Below are 21,331 nucleotides of genomic sequence, written 5' to 3' on the forward strand. Positions count from 1 at the left end.
GAGGTACGATCGAGTTTGTTGAAGACTGCTGCTTGTTTAATTATTAATCCGATAATATAAAACATTTAATTTATATTTGTGATCCGGGGAAATTAATTTCATATTCATAAATGTATTAAATCAAATTATAAATAGGTAGGTATTTGGTATTTTGTAGTTATCTATACAATTTATATAAACATGAACGATTTAATTAGTAATTATATTATATCCTATAGGTCGTGCATTTGAAACTCGCACATTTTTGCTTTTTGTTAAATTGTATCTTGTAAGTTGCAACACCGAGTGTTCCCTAGATTTGTTTATATAGAACCGAATTCAAATTAAATAGGTAGGTAATTATGAGATTTCAAGTTTTAAAGTATACGCAATTTTGTGACTTTTATTTTGGATTTATAGATACCTACTAATATTTTAATCGAATATATTATTAACACGGCATTCTCGTTAATTTCCGTACTTTTAAAATACTTAATGCTGGCTATTTTATAAATGTATACTGTATAGATAAGTACCTAAGTAAGGTTATTTTAAATACATTTTACAGACTTATTTACAATATAGTGGTAGCCGGTAGACGATGTTAATACAATTCCCAGGGTAACCAAAAACCACAACATAAACATCGAGGTCGGTGTGCCCCTATTGTATACTTACTACTTACCACCAGTAGCTGTTATTGAGTTTTTTTTATATTATAATTATCTACGTTCGGAAATGATGTCACGGCATGAGAACGTCGTCGTTGCGCCTGCTTGGATCGCGAGGGCGGGGCGCGGATAATATTAACATTCTCTTATCTTATCAACGAAACTCGACAAGTGACAACGTCTGACGTTTGCACTGTTTGCAGTGGAAATTTCGTTTGCAAACAATAACAATTAACAATAGACAGAATAATTATAAAATTAATAATAATTATAATAATTTATAATACATAGTACATACTGGTAAACATATAAATCGTTTTTATTCTTTTCAGTCGACGCAACCGCAGCGGACGAATTATAGCTAGTTACTTGGTTACGTCCGAAATTTATTGCAAGAAGTCATCCGGTTGTCAAATTTTAATTCAAGAAGAATACCACGACTGCTCGCGAGTTGAGATCATCTCATTGAACTTAACCACGTATTCGTTTCTAAACATTAGTTCGCTGTAAACGAGATATACCAACGACATTATGAGTGACGGTAAGTTCACATAATCATAAAAATACTATTTTATTTGCTTACTTGCCCTGCTGCCATTTAAATTAATTATTTAGTTGGTTTTTCAATGTACGCGAATAAAAGATGCAATTAAAATATTACCTATGAGTCCAAAGTAAAAGTGTTGAAATATTATTATGTGTAATTATCGGTGGGTAATTTATTGTATATTACGATTACATTAGTTAGGTACGTCGTTAGCGTAATAATATTTGGCCCTATTGGCTATTATTGTTTGTAGAGTGCTTTCGTTTGTACTTTTGTATTGTTTGAACAATAATTATAATAATTGTAATGAATAATGACAATTCGGGTTCCCGGAATATCTGCGGAAGAAAATTCGAAGCGAAATGTACATGTACGGGTACGTCATCGATGTCGATGGTGAGTGGGGAAATGTCCGTGCACTTTGCACATCCTATTAAAAATCTGCTTATTCCGCTCATCTAATGGTCGTACCGTCCGCTGCCGACAACGTAATTGGTCGCCGCCGGTACATTTAATTTTGTTGTTGTTGACTGTTGTCCCGCCTGACCAAAGTAGTATTATTATAAAATAGCATAAATAATAAATTGGTAGGAATATTCACGCAATCGGTAATCACCCGCAGTCTGTGCTCCCGAGTCTTTGAAGCAACTACCACGAATATTGGAAAAAAACCCGATATCCCGCGACTTGCCGGACAGCAACTTTATACGCGATTTTGAAAAAGAAAACCGTTTTCAAGGTAAAATCTGTTTTGTGTAGGCATTTAATAAGAACTATCTCTTGTAGTGTTATAGGTTTATCCTTAATTATGGATACTCATATTTTAAAAATTACTTATTGCTGGATCTGTTTAGTTTCCAAAAGATAACACTGGTTGACTCACTTTTCTGAACTATGTTGTTAAGGTTTCTGAACATTTTGACCATTACAAAAATTAAACATCAATTGGTTTATATTGGACTTATAGTTAACCAATAAGAAAAAAAAAATAAAATGCGTTTCTTCTTAAGATCAAATATTTTTAAAAATATAATATATACTGTTTTTAGTAAATAAATGTTTTTTATTGCCAAAATATTATAGGTATTGTTTTATATTATAATATTTAAATAAAAATTGTACTAATTGAGATATTTTGATATTTTGTTATCTTTTTGAAAATATTGATGTAGATATATGGACAGAAAAAAGTTACTTTAATTATACTTCCATTCGCAGGGCAGTTGTTATTGTAACATGGATATTTTTGATGCAATAAATAGTAAACTTTATTACTTACCTACCTATTTCTACAGACGTTTACAGTCCATTTCATGGATGAATTTATTTAGATTTATTCTGATTATGAAAATTACATTAGAATCTTTGTTTAAATGTATTCATGATTATGGCTATAGAAATTATAAGTGGAAATATGTCAAGAGTTTTATACCCGCGAAGATTTACTATATTAATACTTTGATGACCACTCTTCTGTATATTATAACTTGGGGATACATTTAATTTCAATTTCAATATTTATATAACCGGCAATATTTTTCTATAAATTATAATCAGATCTATATTACAGCTATTGGACTATTTCAATAAGTTCTTTGTGTGTTGTTTTTGAATAATTGCCATACCTAAAATAATTATACCTAATATTTTATTAAATTGAAGGTCATACTTAACATTAATTTTTAGATGACACATTATCCATAAATGGGTTAGGTAGTTAATTAGTTAATCATAATATTATAGTTTCTTTTTATGTAAATCAATTATTTGTTAGCACATAGTTCAGTATTATAATGTTATGGATGGTTGTTAAATTTTTCAAAACGATAAAATATTATTTAAAATGTTCTTTTTGTCTATTTATTCAGTAATTGGTACAAATTCAAAATGATATTATTGTACAAAGTACATATAAAGTTAGGTTATTATTTCTTATTGCCTAGCACTTTTTTCTTTAAATCCCTATTAAATTATATTGTAGTTAAAATATTAGGTATAATAATAGCTTAAATATATGTACTAGAGAGAATTAATAATACATTTGTTATTTACCTATTTCAGATCCAAAAAATATGGCACTTGCTACAAATTTAGAAGCGTTAAGTTTAGCAAATCATGATTTTTCATTTTCTTTGTACAAGGTAAAGAACTAACTTTTTTATTATAAATATTAATTGTTTTACTTAATTATTACTTTTAATAATTCAGGAATTGGCCAAAACTGAAACAGGAAATATTTTCTACTCTCCATTCAGTATCCATGTGATTATGTTTATGGCTAGTATTGGAGCAGCTTCAAAAACTTTTGACGAAATGATAGCCACTATTCATTTAAATAAAACTACTCATTCTCTGGAAGCTTATAAGAATTTATTGGAAGACTTAACAGTAAGTATATTATGCTGTCTGATATTTATTGATAATCGATAAAATTGTTTAACTTTATGATTATGTGACTATTATGAATTAATGACAATAGAATATTAGTTTTTATCTAATGCCACTGTAATTTATGTTTAAAATTTAATCTCATCAATGTTGTAAACATGTTGACTGCACATTATTTGTGGCTCACTTTCCTAGTCTTCCTGTCATCTCTTCCCAAAATAATGTGGATGCATATTGCATTCTAGTAATATATATATACACATATACACATTCAATTATCGAAATATCCTATGATAACGTTGACCAAATATCAAATTGTATTCATTTATATACACTGAGTAATTAAGAAATTATTAATAATGTACATTTATAGGACAATAAATAATGTACAACACATTGCTAAAGCATCCATAGAATACCATTTGATATCGATGGACAATTAAAGTGTCAAATAAACTATTAACATTTTATTATACAAATAGCATAAAATTTAAAGATCTTATAATAATATTATATACTATATAGTAATTATAACTTTATACTATTTTAGAGTGATAGTGATAATCTGAAACTGGCGACTGGAATGTTTGTTGATACAGCTTTCAATGTTAAAGATAGTTTTGTGGAAAACTCTAGAAAATATTTGAAATCTTCTATGGAAAAATTGAATTTCAAAAATGACCCAGAACAACAGCGTAAATATTTAAATGATTGGGTCTTAAGCAAAACCAATAACAAAATCAAAGATCTATTTCCCAAAGGTAATTTATATACCTAATTATATAATACTTATATAATTTATTTACAATTAAATGTCTAATGTTTGTTTAAAGATACCATTACTCGAGCTACTGCCTTAGTATTGGCAAATGCTGTGCATTTTAAAAGTGCTTGGGAACATAAATTTAATGATGCAGAAGACGATTTTTTTTATGTGACTCCAAGCAACAAAGTAACAGTCAAAATGATGACATTAAGACATGATTTGCAATACTATCATGATAGTGACCTAAAATTTGCTGCACTCGAATTGCCCTATGAAGTGACTACTGCTTTATTTCTGTAAATTAATCTAATATTTTGAAAAAATGTATCATTTTATATTTTTATGTTTAGCACCATGCTTTTAAAATGATAATTTTATTGCCTGATGCTAAAGATGGTTTAAAAGAGCTGGAGAATAATTTTTCAAAAATTAACTTGCATGATATTTCAAAGAAAATGACCCAGTATCATGTTACTGTTAAATTACCTCGTTTCAAGTTAGAACAGTCACTGCAATTAGAAGAAGTATTATCAAATGTAAGTAAATATCACAAACAAAATATATTTATATTTATATTTTATGTATATTTGTTTTAATTATATTTTAGCTTGGAAGTCCAACAATGTTTACACGAGAGGCAAACTTTACTAACATTGTTGAAAATGGTGATTTGTATGTGAGTAAGGTTGTACATAAGGCATATGTTGATGTCAATGAAAAAGGAACTGAGGCTGCAGCAGCTACTGGTAATGCATTTTATTTTTCTTACTGGTGTTCGGTATTCAATTTTTCATTTATTTATATTTTAGAGGAAAAAATAACATTTAACATAGTATTATTTCTATTAATTATACAAATCACACGATAAGTACATTTTTAATCATTTTAAAATATTTAAATTTGGGTTCATGTGTTGTCTACAACTCTGTATGCTTGGTTGTGTTTAAAGCTTGTTGGGGCTATTTTTTTTTTAATAATACTGAATAATAGATAGTAGATACTAATAATAAGTGTTATCTTAATCTTATGACCTAGTTATTTATCTCTTTTGTTATGAAAATTACACCTCACCAAAGTTTGTTATATTCATTCCTTTTTTTTAACATGTTAAAATGATGTGTTTAAAATATGTTATCAGATAATATTTTTGAATTTTAATTAATATTGATTATATATCTGTATTTAAATATAAAAATAAGTTTATCAGACATGGCTTATAAAAACAGTTTGCTATTCATATCATAAAGGGCAAAATAAATGAGAATCAATAAAACAGTAAAAAGGATAAGATTAGTTTTTGCTGATTTATCCATTTATCTATTTTTTTTTTTAATTCTGTTTGTGTTAGCATGTAAATACATATTGACTAATTTAATTGTTGATAAATAATAATGTATACAATGTATACTAATATTTATTATATAATTAAATACCAGCTTTTTATACAATTTGTACAATAATTTTAAATTAAACATTTTGTACACAATATGAATTAACTGAGTCAAATAACTTGATTTAAAATTAAAATACTTTCCATATAATTTATAAGTGGGTTAAAAGTTTTTTTAAATTAATATAGTAGGTAATAATGTTCTTTTAATTTAGTTTCTAGGTCTATATTTTAGAATCCTGTAATAGTAATCAAAGCTTATAATTCTAATCAATTATAATTATATTATAGAACAAAATATTATATATTTAAAGGATTATATTTTAATACAAACATTTGAAAACATTTTTTTTCAAAGGGAATCTAATAGTTTTTATTTTTTTTTTTAATTTATATTAAAAAATGATTGCAGTTAAAAGTTATTTATAAATGCATTATTAATTATGGATCTTATTATAAAGTGGTTAATGTGCTAAATAATATGTTTTAATTAATTTGTATAGTATATAGCTATGAAAATAAAATTCTATTTTAACCATTGATGATTGATCTGTATAACCTTGTTTTTGTTGTGTTGCACATCTGAGAAATAAAGATAACAAACTTTGGTGTTGATTTCTCTTAATTAATATAATGCTAAACAAATAAAACTCATTCTGGTTTTAGTGTATATAATTAAAATTATAAGCAAAATATAAGTAAAAATGTTTAAAATATTATTAGGTATGACAATCCGTATGAAGAGAAGTTTAATAATGAATGAACATAAAGATTTCATTGTTGATCATCCATTTATATTTTTAATTTTAACTAAAGGTAGTAGCGTTATTTTTGTAGGTCGAATGACCAAAATTGATTCATTGGCACAACATCCTATTAAAGAAGAACTTTAATGTTCCGTTTTTTTTTTTTTAATTTATTTATAACTAGGCAATTTGTATTGTTATCAATTTTAATTATGTTGAGTCATATCTATTATATATATTTATTTAAAATCTATTTAGTTAACAACTGTAAAAGTATTATTTTTTGTTGAATAATTTGTATGCGTTTATTACAAATAGTATTAATGTAATGATTGATAACATTTAAATTTACAGTTAAAAATCTATGGTAGTATCTGTTCTAATACAAGTATATGCTTATGTTATTAGGAATGACTATTCTTACTCGGTGTTTGATGACCCCCAGAGCATACGACGAAGTTGACTTTTTTGCAAACTGTCCATACATCTTCTTTATAATGGGCCAAAACAATGAACTTTTATTTTTTGGTCGAGTACAAAATTTATCTGAAAATTAAAAATCAAATGTTATCCTATTAATAGTTACCCATTATAATTTTATCAGTATTTTCACACATTTTTATTATTTCATAGTTAGTTTATTATTGTTAACCATAATGCACATGTTAACCATATTCTCAAACATTGATATTTATATTTGCTAATTATTTTTCTTATTGAAAAAAATTTTTAATAGTAAAATATTTCACGTTGTACATTTGGGTACATTTCAGGTGAATATTTTCATTACTCATTTTTATACAATAATTTAATTACATATAATGAACAATTGAATATTTCAGTTTTTAACCATTTGATCTGAACAAAAGTTTTAAAAAGTATAAAATACTATTAAGCATATAGTAATATTATATTTTATGTAAGTTGATTATTTAATTTTCTGTTTTTAAATAATAATTTTTGAAAGCAGATATATAATATATATTTATTAAACATAATTTTCTATTAATTATATTGTTATTTGGTTTTTTTTTATTATTATTATTTAATTAAACTTATTTAGTTTCAATGTTCCTGTTCAAATTTATCAAATTTAAATTGTAATATAGTTTTTTCTTCAAAAATATATCTTGTTAATTATTAACAACGATATCAAATAGCTAAAATATTTATTTATATTTTTTTATAACAATGTATTCTAACAGGATGTAAGACTTATCCTTGGTTGAGCACTAAATTGTTATATACCATAATAAATTGCTTATGTGTATGCATTTTATGTATTATTTGTTCCGTTATAATATAGTTTTTTATATTCTAAAATCATGGTATTTACTTGGGTTATTATTGTAGAAAGTTTTACAGTCAATTGTTATTATGGTATAACCTTAATGTGTTCAACAGGCTGGTCTATGGACAACAGTATGAGTTTTCCAGGAACAAAAAATAGAAGTATATTCAGAGCTGACCATCCGTTTACATTTGTTATTTTATCACATTTTGATTATTCTCATGTTATTTTTATTGGCAAAATAGTTACTCTGTGATATTATGGTATCTATTACCTTAATGTGTTTTTAATTAATTAATTATTTACGTACTTACTTAAATAATAGAATAAATATGTTTTTTTTCTTTAAATTAACTTCAAGTAAATAAATACATTATCTTATCTAAAGCACCCAATTAAAAACTACCTGAACTTTTCAGTTGTGTATGTATTTCATAATTAGATGTATAATCTTAAATTTACCAACATTTATATTTTTATCAATAAGTTAGTTTACTAAATAGTTTTCGAAATATATGTTACAAGTAATCATAAATATCAACAACAACTTTTTATAAAATAAATAAATCAGGGTTGTGAGTTATAACTTATAAGTGTTATAACTAATGGTACAATTTTTTTGTGCTGCAATATTATTATTGTTGATTTCAGAACTAAATTCTAACTATTTTTAATTTAATTTATTTTATAGAAAAAGTGCTTAAGCTATAAGTTTGTTATTAGGTAATTGCCATTCATTTAAGACTTAGGTAGTGGTGATTGGTAAATCTATTTATGTATTATTCCAATTTAATTAAATACTAAAATGCAATGTGTGCACATTCATAATATTACATTGAATGCTAAATTTCATCATATCTGATTAGTATCTAACAAATGGTTAATTTGTGAATTTTATTATGTACCTATTTTGTTTATGACTTGCATGTTTGTTTTTATGCTTACTATATTTTTTTTTAAATAAGTGACATTGTGTACTCTGTTATAAGATTGTTTTATTTTTATACAGGTATAAAAGTAACGTTCCTAAGACTTCCTGTACAACTACCCAAAGTAAATTTTGTTGCTGATCACCCTTTTGTTGTTTCTATCATTTCTAGAACAAATACCATTTTATTTATGGGCCGTTTATCAAAACTGTTTAAATTTTATCATTATTAATTTTCAGTTAATAGTTTTATGTATAATTAATACAACAATAAATTGTGAACACTATTTAATATTTTTTACTCATAAAACTATAAAAGTATTAAGTTGGCGGGAGGTGGGTCAAGTGGCAATCATAATGTTGTAGACTAATTTTTAATATCCAATTGTTGAAATACCTACATTTGTCTCATTGTGTGTTAAATATTTTGCTAAACTAGCTTTGGTTGTCTTAAGTGAATGTTATTTTATATATCATAATTCATAACTAACTGTAATTTAATGTTATGTTTATTAATAATTATTGTAGAACGGCTTATAATTAATCGCGCGCTCATTCGATTTGCACAAATTTGCAAATTGCTTATTTAAATCTGAGAGTCTTTTGGCGCGTATCAAGGGCGGAGTCGACGGTCGTTACGTCCTTCGGTAGTTTTTCATGCATTTATAATTGTATCTTTAGTAAAACATGTACGGTATTTCGTTTTTATATTATTCATTTTTTTGCGTATTACAAATATATATTATTGCAATTACAGCTATAGTGTGTGCTCTATACTATCGTATATTACCCATGTTTGTTTTATATTTGTGCAGGTTTGGTGATTATGTTAACGAGCATACCACAAGGTCCGCCAAGGCCCAGAGTAAATTTTGTCGCTGACCATCCTTTCATGTTTTCTATAATTTCTCACAACAACGAAATATTGTTTATAGGCCGTCTTGTCAAAATTTAAATGATGCGTCAACTCGCAGTGATATGGTGAAACATATTATTGTGTCGTCAAACGCTTATACTACTTACATAACATAATATAAATATAAAATAAACATTTTGAACAATGTCTTACGATGATTAAACGTCTGATTAAAAATAAAACTGTGTGCGGGTAAAAGAGAATTGGTCAATGTCACTACTTTTTAGAAAAAGAAACGTTATAAATTTTAATATCCGTATTGGTTGAAATGCTTTTCAACATATTTTTATAGATAATTTAAGTTCTATTGTAATATACTGACGTCAATATTTTTCAAATCTATTCGATTAAATTACGAACGCTATGGAACGAAGTATGGTAACGACGAATTCAGCAAAACCGTGGTGTGTGTATAATGGCTAATAAAATTATGGCGCTAAATACCAATTCGAGATAATTATACGTAGGTTCTAATATAATATCATATTATACTGTGACAAATAATTGTGTGCAACGCATTATTGTGTCCTGAACCATTTGGCTGCATCCGGTGATTTTCGCGTTCAATTTAACACATTTAGGTTTTGATCCTTGCTTGGTCGATTTTTCTATGTTCGCAATTCTGTTCATCTATACGGCTACTAGTGATTACTGCTGGTTAGTGTATTATGTACTCTAACAAGATGTATATTATATATCATATATATTATTATTATTATTATTATATATCATACAGAAATATAAAATTTTCCTAAGTTTCTCAAGTTTCTTTCTAATGTACTTCTGTCCTTATTTTTTCAACTTCGTGTTTGATTACAGTACCACTAAACAATATAACATATTATTTTGTATAATTATTAAAGTGGCATTTTTGTGGTTTTTTTTTTTATATATAATCTGTATAAACATTACAAAAATTAATAATTATATTTTTTGCGGAAGTGATCACAAATTCACAACGTGGTAACCAATCGGTTAAAGATTTTACAAAATTGGATAACACTCGAATATTAATTTATCTGTGATACTTCTTTGTAACAGTTTGGAGGGGTGGGAGAATCATCAGTAGGCGCGTACATCACACCGTGTGTTCATAACACCACACTGGCAGCACCATCGGCGATCGACATATGATGATGTATTTTTGCTGTTAATCGACTGCTTTAGTTTAAATATATTTTGCGGTTATTATTTATTTTTATTATGTTATGTGATTGTCGTCTGATGCTTATTTACACACGTTTCGTTGTTATACAACCGTTAGCTTTTGATCAATTGAATGCGGCAATAGTTGTATATGCGTTGTGCTGTTTATTTAGGTATATGCTATTGATATAGTAGGTACAACGATTATAATGTTTTAAGAAAGTGATCCTAATTTTTTAACAATATTAACTGTCGTGGTGTATATGGCCATATGGGTAAAGTGCGCGGGTGTATTATATTATATATTATATGATAAAGCGGTCTGTGATTTTGTAATTTATTAAGAAAAAATATGTATAAAAATAAAAAATCCAATTCTGATCTTAACGTTTATTTTTCGCGGATAAATATAATACTTGTAACCCGTGAGCGATGGCGATTTCGAATTATCCTCTGGCCAAAGCAGGCTGCTTTAATCCGCGCCTTTCTCTGTCACTTACATCCATGATGATAACGAATACAGTAAATCTTACTATATAAACATATGATAAATAAATATATGTAATATGTATATATATATTGTGCAGCACTCATTATTGTGGAGTACAGTCTCATACAACCGCTCTTACCGCCGAAAGATGTTGAATTCCACGCCAACCATCCTTTTGTCGTCGCGATAGTGTCGCGCACTGTTGACGTCTTATTTCTTGGTCGCCTGTCGAACCCGTGAACGTCGTTTCATTACTATATTTGTATGACATGTATATTGTTTAGTATCATAATTATATTACTATTGCAAGTACGACATGAATGTTTTTGCGGGTGCGCCTACCCACTATAATAGGTGTATTGTAAAATTAAAACACGAAATCCAAAGCAATTTATGTTTTGCAAGAGTCTGCGTTTTTAATACAATGTTGTTACGTGATTTTTGTATCATTTAAGGTGGGTACTCACTTAGTAGACAATTTTTTTTAAATGTCGATGTAGTATTTAAATTAAAATCACGCCAAATGTTTCCGAATTATTAAACATTTTGACTGCAACATCACTAATCACATAACGTTATATACACCTAAATAATACGTTTTATTTTGATCATAAATCTGACGTATTATTTCGTAAGTTTGACAGAGATATTTTTCGGTTATTTTATTTTAATTGTATTATACAGTTTGTGTACACAATTGATAATTATAATTTTAGCGATAGTGTTTACAACTAACATGTGGTAACTGAATAGGTTAAAGTTTTTACAAAATTGGATAACACTCGAATATTAGTGCATATTGCATATCAAACTCATCTGTGATACGTCTTTGTAACAATTTGGGGAGGGGAAGGGAGAATCATCAGTAGGCGCATAGTGCGTACCTACGTCGTTTTCTAACAACACACTGGCAGCTTATTATATCGGCGATCGGCATAATATAATGATGTATTTTGCTGTTAATCGACAGCTTTCGTTTAGACATTTTTCAGTTATTATTTATTTTTGGCTAACATTTATGTGATTGTCATCTGATGCTTATATTTTATACGCGTTTTGTTGTGGCAATCGTTAGCTTTTGACAAATTTAATGCGGCAAAAGCTGTATATTGTGTTGTGCTGCTTATTTATATGATATAGTAGGTACAGCGATTAAAATTTGATATAAAAGTGATCGTAATTTTTTAACAATATTAACTGTCGTGTATGGGTAAAGTGCGGTGGTATATAATATGTATTATATATGTATAATAAAGCGGTCTGCGATTTTGTAATTTATTTTTATTTTTATTAAGGAAAGTATTGAATATAATAATAAGAAGTTCGATTTCGATCTCTAATTGATAATCATTATTGTAATTTTCCGCGGAGAAATATAATAATCTATGAACGATGACGATTTTAAATTGTATTCGGGTCCACGCAGGCTGCTTTAATCCGTGCCTTTCCCCATCACCTGTATCTATGTTAATACATACTGTACATTTTACTATATAAAAATATGATAAATAAATAAATATATATATATACAAGATGTAACAGATTAGACTTGACCAAAAAAAAAAAAAATATATATATTTAAACGTATGACAATATTTGAAAATATTATGTGATGAGTAGATAATTTAAGAAATATACTCATGTCAGCAAATTATCAAAAATCATATTTTTTAAAAGTTATTACGTTCCCAGTTAATTTAATCAAAAAATATTGATATTTTAAAAAAGTTCTAAAAAATAAACTACTTGACTTAGATAAATCTTTTTACCATCAAAATATTGTTCTTATAATCAGATTCACAAATTGGCTATTTTAAATTTATCTAAAAAGATTTAAATCAAATTTAATTCTTTTTATTTTCAGTATTAAAAAACAATCATAAAAAAATGAAATTATACGTATTTAGCGCTAGGGTCTCTTAATTATATAAATAAAAAATTGAAAATATTAATTAGAACAAAAGTTATTCCAAAAGTCAGTTTTATCTGTTACACCCTGTATATATATATATGCATATATACATTTATTATATTGTTTTGTGTAGCAATCATCATTATGAGGAAGCACAAGGTCACAAATCCGTTCGAACCGCCGAAAAATATTGAATTCCACGCCGACCATCCTTTTGTAGTCGCGGTAGTGTCACGCACCTATGACGTCTTATTTCTTGGCCGCCTATCAAATCCGTGAACGACATTTCATTAGTATATTTAGATAAAATGTGTATCATAATTATATTCTTATTGCAAGTACGAATCGACAATTGTTGGGGGTACAATTTTTCGCTGTATGTATAATGTATATTGTAGAATTACAAATACGATGTCAAAAACAATTAATATTTAGCACGAGTCACTGCAGCGTTTTCGCTACGATAAATGTCTTGTGATTTTTGTATCATTTAAAGGAATGTGCTCACTCAGCAAACGATTTTTTTTTTAAATGTTGCAATGGTGTAGGTATTTAAATGAAAATTAGAACGAATAGTTTCCGAATTATTAAACATTATTTTGACTACAACACTAATCGCATAATGTCTTAACCTAAGTAATATGTTTTATTTAGGTCATAAATCTGATCGATGTAAACGTATTTCGTATGTATTAAATTGATAATTTTGCGGATTTTATATTTGAATTGTATTTTATACAATCTGTATAAACTATAAACAATTAATACATATAGTTTTAGCGATAATATTTACAACTATAGTAGTAATTAAATCGGTTAAAGTTTTTTAACTATTGGATAACATTTGAATAATAGTGCATATCAAGCTCGTCTGCGATAAGTCTGTAATATTTTTTTTGTGCAGTGATAGGTATGTGGAAAGAAACATATTAGAAGGTGCGTACATCAGTTTATAACGCCACATTGGCAGCACCGTTATTATACATCGGCGATCGGTATATTATGATGATGTCTTGTTGCTGTTAATCAACAGCTTTCGTTTGGACATATTTTGCGGTTATTATTTATTTTTGGCTAACGTTTATGTGATTGTTAATCTGATGCTTATTTACACACGCTTCGTTGTGGCAACCGTTAGCTTTTGATTAATTTGATGCGGCGACAGCTGTATACTGTGTTGTGCTGTTTATTTATATGATATATAGTATAATAGGTACAACGATTAGAATTTTATAAGAAAATTATCGTAATTTTTTAACAATATTAACTTTCGTGGTGTGTATGTGTAAAGTGCGGAAGTATATTATATATATATATATATATAATAAAGCAGTCTGCGATTTTATAATTTACTTAAAAAAATAATATTTAAAAACATAAAATCTAATTCTGATCTTAATGTTAATTTTCTGTGGAGAAATATAATAATCCGTGAGCGATGGCGATTTTGAGTTGCCTCTGGCCGACGCAGACTGCTTTATCCACGCTTTTGCTCGTCACCTTTATCCGTGATAATAAATATTGTAAATATTTCTATATAAACATATATGTTGTGCAGCAATCATGTTGGTGAAGTACAGTGCCAAAAATACGCTCAAATCGAAAAATGTTGAATTCTACGCCAATCATCCCTTTGTAGTCGCGATAGTGTCGCGCACAGATGATGTCTTGTTTCTTGGCCGCTTGTCGAATCCGTGATAACGATGTTTCATTATTATACTTTTATAACATACATTTCATAATTATATCATTATTGTAAGTACGATTTATGGTTTTCGTGAATGCACCTTTTCACTGTATGTATATTGTAGAATTTCAAAAACGATTTCCAAAATAATTTATTTTTGAAATGGTTACTGAATGGTTGCTATAAACATTGCAGTATAGTGGATATCATATTGATGCACTGAATACTCATTATATTAATATACAGTATATGCAATAAGCATTATTCTTTATTAATAATACAATTATTCTAGTTCAGATTTTTGGAATTTTTAAATATACTTAAAGACCATATTTTCAAATACTTGTGATTTTCATATATCACTTAAAGAGTGTACATACTCAGTAGACGATTTTATTTTTAAATGTTGATGTATAACATAAATAAATAATAATATTAATAAAATAAATAAATTAATAAATTCAAATTCGAACAAGCAGTTTCCGAATTATTAAACATATGACGTATTAAGGATAATAGCTATATTTGTACACATAAGACATAACAAAAATAAATTACCTATTATTTAATATTTATTTGTTTATATTTACAAAAAAAAAAGTAAAATAAGATATTCGACGAAATAGGAAGAATAGGTATTGTTTGCTTTTTAATTAATTTGAAATTTAGGTATATTAATCTATTAGCATTTTATAATATTTGTAATAGTTGTTTGAATAATAACTAATAAAAACATGACTAAACAAATATTAAATTTACATAACATGTTTTAGTTTTGTGTATAAACCTATAGCTTGGCTTCCGGTTTTCTATAATGGTTTATTATCCTTAGTACATTAAATATAATAAGTTGGAATCTACTCATGCGAATTTTGATTAGGATATATCAACATTTTCAAAATAAAAATGATTTGCTGAATACTTTAAAGTAAAAGAGGATGGTTCTTATTAAAAAAAAAAATAGAATTTTGTATCACCACATCAGAACAATATTTAAATGGTAAAAATAATCTCACTCATTCAAAAATGCATAATGCTTATTTAAATTTAATTAAAAATTCAACAAAAATCAGATTTTGAATAACTGCATTATTAAACAAGATAAGGGGATGAATATGTTTCGTTAATCACTATTTTAAATAATATAGTGTGTCAATCAACTTAGCTTATTAAACGGAGATTAACGTTTTAAGGTTGGGAAGCTAATAAATATATTCCTTATTGGTATATAATACCAAATTTTTAAAAATGTGTTGTTTTAACACTAAATACATTTAATAAAATGAGATGTTTGTATTTAATATGTGTGATAATGTTAATCCATAGACTAGGTGTAATTAGTATAGGTTAGACCAAAATACCTATATTCGATTTTTATAAAGATTTTAAAATTGGTAATAATAAAACATAAATAATAATAACAACTAATAAGTAATAATAAATTGTTGCAATATTATATCCCATAAAATAAATAAGAATACTTAATCATCGAACATAAAATTATTTTGGTTAGCTTGAGAATTATTTTAGAGGGCTAAGGCTCCACTTCAAATTAATAAATTTTAATATACAATTAAGTCTTAAGTATACAGTACTTTTGGTTCATCTAGGCTAGAAAAAAAAAGTTTAAAATTGTTGTTTTGCAGTTATTTATTTTTTTAATCTGAGATAGCCAATTTATAGAACTAATTTACGTAAATACTTTATGAGTTGAATTATGAATTTCTATTAAATATTCAAATAGTTATGTAAGTTTTAAAGTTTATGCATTGAGAGGGCTTAGTACCCTAACAACTACCATCACTATACTATATAGTACACACAAACACACACAAGTATATATACTTCTCTATCCGCTTTCTGCCTAAACTCTAAGACTTATACGACTATTTGAATATACTTAATACATAAATGCATAATAATTCAACTAAGTACTCACGTAAATTAGCTCTAAAAAATTGGCCATCATAAATTTTTATATAAAACACAAAAACAAAGATTTTTGGAGTAGGTAAGTGTATACGACGATGAATTTGATTGTACCACCGTTAATATATATATATATGTGCATTGCACTTATACCATCTTATATATCTATTATAATTGCTATACCGCAGTTTAGCCTGTAATATAACAATAATTATGTAATTGTAACGTGTTTTGTCTCCCTTTAAAGTTTTAAAAATTAAACACAATTCGTATATATATATAAATACATATATATATGTATGAATGTATGACCTATGTATTATATATTATACGCTTTTTATACGTTAGTCAGAGGCAGGTCAAACAGCACACAAAGTATGGTGCTTTATACAGATATTACATAAGCTGGTTGCGATTTATATAAAAAAAGCTTTTTTATTTGTCCGTCCAATCGCTTTGAATTGTTGTGCGCATTTGTGTTCGCTGTATATATATATATATTTATATGTATATATCGTTATAATGTGTATGTATAGGGGTTGAAATATATTTTGTGATACTTATTGATTTTTTTTATTCAATGTTTGATATATATTTTAATCTGTATTGTACATTGTCGATGGAAAAGTATAATAATAGAAAAAAACTCACCATTATCTTATGTATGATTTGCATACAGGAATGCAATTCGCATTAATGAGTGCGTGGATTCCGGAACCGGCACCGAACGTTAATTTCTACGCCGATCATCCATTCGTCATCGCGATACTCTCTCAAACGGAGGTTTTGTTTCAGGGTCGTCTTACAAAGCCATAAAAGTCTATTATACTTGAACCAGTATTTTCTTAAATACCATACCTAAAAAATATTATATACTATCACTACTTATTAAATTTATTGATACAATTATTCATTTTAAAATTTATACTTTTAAAGATATATTTTTACTGTCTTTTAATTACTAATCAATAAAAGCATTGGTATTATGCAATTTAATTATTAAACGAAGATTACTTACCCAACGCATTACAACCAATTTTAAAAATTTCTATAATCCGAATGAAGTTAAAATAGTTATAGGCGTAGGCCATTGATAATAAATAGTAAATTAAAAAATATATTATTACAACGTTATAAATTACTCATTAATTATAATATTGAGTTACTTATCAGTTATTTTACTTAGCGTTTTTCCTCGTTTTACACGGAAACAAATGATTTGAGATTAAGTGTATTTTTCCTTACTATTCTTTTAAGTACTTAGGTATCCTTTTATTAGATTATTAGATTATTATAATCTTCTGGGAATAGCTCGGTTTACCTTTATGACTAATTTATTCTTCAAGTTTAAAAAAAAAAATATATATATATATCGATATTACTAAAGTAAATTTCTCTTATTTTATAATTTATATATTTTTTTTCATTCGTGGAAATAAATAATAATGAGCACCGCTGAATTTGAGTGTCTGTGTTTCCTGTCCATAATTTTATGTTACTTTTTTTACTATAAGCTATACGGTATAATGTATATATTATCAAACGTGATATATAATAAATACCAAATAGCTGCCGTACATAAAATATTAAAATAATATTTCTATTAATTGTTGTTTTTATTCAGTGGAAATTCTAACTATATAAAGTACACTTAGAACGTTACAATACTCGATATTATGATGATAAATATATTTATTTAATCATCGGCAGTAACTAATTTGTACCTACACTTGAATTAGGCACTTTCAGGAAAATTAAAAATTGACATCAAATAAATAATTGTTAAAACTACCAATTCAGGTATATCTATCTAGAAACGATTTGCGCTGAATACTAAGAAAGTTATTTTTTGTGTTGACCGTATGACAGGTAAGTGGTTTCATTATATATTTATGTTATTTAGAACTTAAAATTAAGATAATAAATTATAATCAATTTGATAGAATTTAAATTGAAAATATAGTTTAATATACCTAATTACTAATTTTTTTTTTTGTTTCTAACTAACGTGAATCTTGCGAAATTTAAAAGTATCTTTTATACCTTAGTAATTTACTGCAGTTACTGATTTCATTTTAAAACGTTCAAAAATAATTTATTAACGATAAATATTTACCTAAATTAAGTTGCCAAAACAGGAACTTGAAGTGTTATATTTTAAATTTAGTGTATCCAACTGATTACCTACCTGTATACCTATAATTCTACGTTCCATAAATCTAGTCAATAGATTTAAACGTAACAACCCATATACACTAGAAGCGTATAGACTTTTTATTCGAATAATGCAATAATTCTAAGCAGTTTTAAGTAAAAAATGTTTGTAAATTCCCAATTTATTTGTTACTTATACATTTATGATAAATCCACTTATAAATGTTTTTGTATAAATTAACAGAATTTTAGAGTATTTATATATATATGTTTTTTTTTTAATATACTTTGTTGTTGTATAGACAAATGGATATACCTACTAATTTAAAATAATTCACATTCATGAGATATGAAAAAATAATCTATAAGACATAGTGTTTAGTAAAATAACCTATACATATGTTGCCGTGCTGGTGCTAATTGCATTCTATGAATAACATTGATGTATAAAAAAGTATAGGTATCTCATTAGTCATATTATTAGATACCAAAAAAATGAACTCATAACATAACGTCCTAGGACGTAGTTAAATACGTCTCGAAAATTTAATTAAAAAATTTACATTTTGTTAACGACTGTTTTTTTACGTTTTCGATAATTGTTTGCATTAACGATGACGAAAATGGCGCATTATTATACTTAAGCACATTAATATTGTCTAGAAATATCATGTTATTGTCTCGTTACGATTTTTATATAACCACTTTTACGAGTCACGTCAGATTGATTTAATTTCATTGTATTTCATTTAATAGTATTGTGTTTATTGTACCGATATATCATATTTTGCGCGTATCAAATATTTATTGTATATGATACGTTCCAAGAGTTTCAATTTATTGATTAAAAAAAGAATCCATACCTCGTGTACGTAGGTACTTACTGCATAGTTTTGCATAGTTTGCATAGTGTAGTTGCACGCAATCACGATCATCGTGGCGATAAGTTATCTTTAACACGATAACTTTAGATACGCATGTCTATTGTTCGTGTACCGTTTGTCAGATTCACGAGTTTATATTTTAATAACAATATAATATGTTATAGTCTGTTGAATGTTTTTTGTGGTGTATTATAATATTATCGTTAGATTAACCGTACCTTTTACCATATTGCATTGTCACACGGGTAATATATTTAATATTTATATAGTTATTATTCTTATACTTTTAAATTATAATTAATTTCTCATCTAATTGTGTATACCTACAATACTTATTTTATTTGTTTTAATTTAATAATTTGGCATATTGTACCCATTATGATGGTATCTTCTTCACAACTAAGACATTTATTTTATTCGTTAACGCGATCAAAATGGATTTCCATATTGGACTTGATACATGTGGATGAATTTAAAAATAGAAAAAAACCGACTAGTCCATAATATAAATGGTGAATTATAAAATATTACCAAATACCAAGTTTTAATTTACTAGGTATTAATATATCAATACCTATGTGTTAATTTAAAAAAAAAAATTATAAACAGTAATAACCAATCATTTTTTACTTAAGTATTTGTGCTTGAATTGGAGAAATACTTTTCATTTTCATTTTATTTCGTGTGTCTTAACTAATAACCGTCAACGTTTAAATAGTGAATCAATATTGTACACGCTAAATATGTGAATGCGGAACTTAATTTATTATTAATAGGTATATTATAATATAGCCAGATACATTTTAAAACGTTTATTAAAAAACAAGTAAAAATATAATTAAACATAATATAGTCTCGAATGTGTTTAAAACTTTGAAAATAATGCATAGTAATAATATAATTCATCATTTATTTATAATTACATTTGTTTACGCTTGTTTCATTAGGTTTTTTACTGCTCAGTCATACATACTAATTATAATATTTAAATGATTCTGATTATATTATTTAAAACCGCCCATTTCGAGACTTTATTTTGTAGTTTGTAGATTGTAAGTAGCCAAGTAGGTACCTATGTTATTCATGGTAGGTTATACATTATACTACTCACTACTCAGTGTACACACACGGTTTATATTATAAAAAAAAGTACATAAAATTTAATAAGTATAAATATTTCTGAAGGCTACACGTGGTTGGATTTTATTATCGCGTTTAAATATTATTTTTATATGTTTAGAAAATAATACCAGTGTTGTGCCAATATTGTTTATGTAAGTCTAAACGTGTTTTTGTTTCTGTTTAGCGTGGTTAACCCTTTTATATAAACCATTTAAAAGCTTTTATAATATTTTTAATGTAGGTATATATTTACACATCACCAATTAAATGAGTATATATTGCATGTGAACACATTTGAATAAAATACAATCTCATTTAAACCGCGATTATATCTGTATAATATAGACTAGGTACAAAATAGAAATTTGCAGCATAAAACGAACAT

At 26.5% G+C, this 21,331-nt stretch overlaps 1 protein-coding gene across 10 annotated transcripts; it reads left to right on the top strand.

The window, feature by feature from the left end:
* Positions 1-871: 871 nt before the first annotated feature.
* LOC132920347 (serpin B4-like) lies at positions 872-17,790 on the top strand. Of its 10 annotated transcripts, XM_060982664.1 has the most exons (9): positions 873-1,191; positions 3,259-3,338; positions 3,406-3,585; positions 4,136-4,346; positions 4,419-4,627; positions 4,702-4,887; positions 4,959-5,097; positions 11,356-11,520; positions 13,304-13,511. In XM_060982664.1, the coding sequence occupies exons 1-8, from the start codon at positions 1,182-1,184 to the stop codon at positions 11,496-11,498; spliced, it is 1,158 nt and encodes a 385-aa protein (XP_060838647.1). In that variant the 5' UTR covers positions 873-1,181; the 3' UTR covers positions 11,499-11,520; positions 13,304-13,511. The 10 variants fall into 10 exon arrangements, with proteins under 10 accessions (XP_060838643.1, XP_060838648.1, XP_060838642.1 ...); XM_060982660.1 differs by lacking the exons at positions 11,356-11,520; positions 13,304-13,511 and adding an exon at positions 8,788-9,462 and having other exon boundaries at positions 872-1,191; XM_060982665.1 differs by lacking the exons at positions 11,356-11,520; positions 13,304-13,511 and adding an exon at positions 7,892-8,196 and having other exon boundaries at positions 872-1,191.
* The last annotated feature ends 3,541 nt before the right edge of the window (positions 17,791-21,331 follow it).

Source organism: Rhopalosiphum padi, chromosome 2 (genome assembly GCF_020882245.1).
Source record: "Rhopalosiphum padi isolate XX-2018 chromosome 2, ASM2088224v1, whole genome shotgun sequence".
NCBI classification, from domain to species: Eukaryota; Metazoa; Arthropoda; class Insecta; order Hemiptera; family Aphididae; genus Rhopalosiphum; species Rhopalosiphum padi.

Coding starts and splice junctions, on each gene's coding strand:
- LOC132920347 (XM_060982659.1), top strand. Junction 4,888..4,958: donor TAGAAGAAGTATTATCAAAT/GTAAGTAAATAT, acceptor ATTATATTTTAG/CTTGGAAGTCCAACAATGTT. Junction 5,098..6,464: donor TGAGGCTGCAGCAGCTACTG/GTAATGCATTTT, acceptor AAATATTATTAG/GTATGACAATCCGTATGAAG.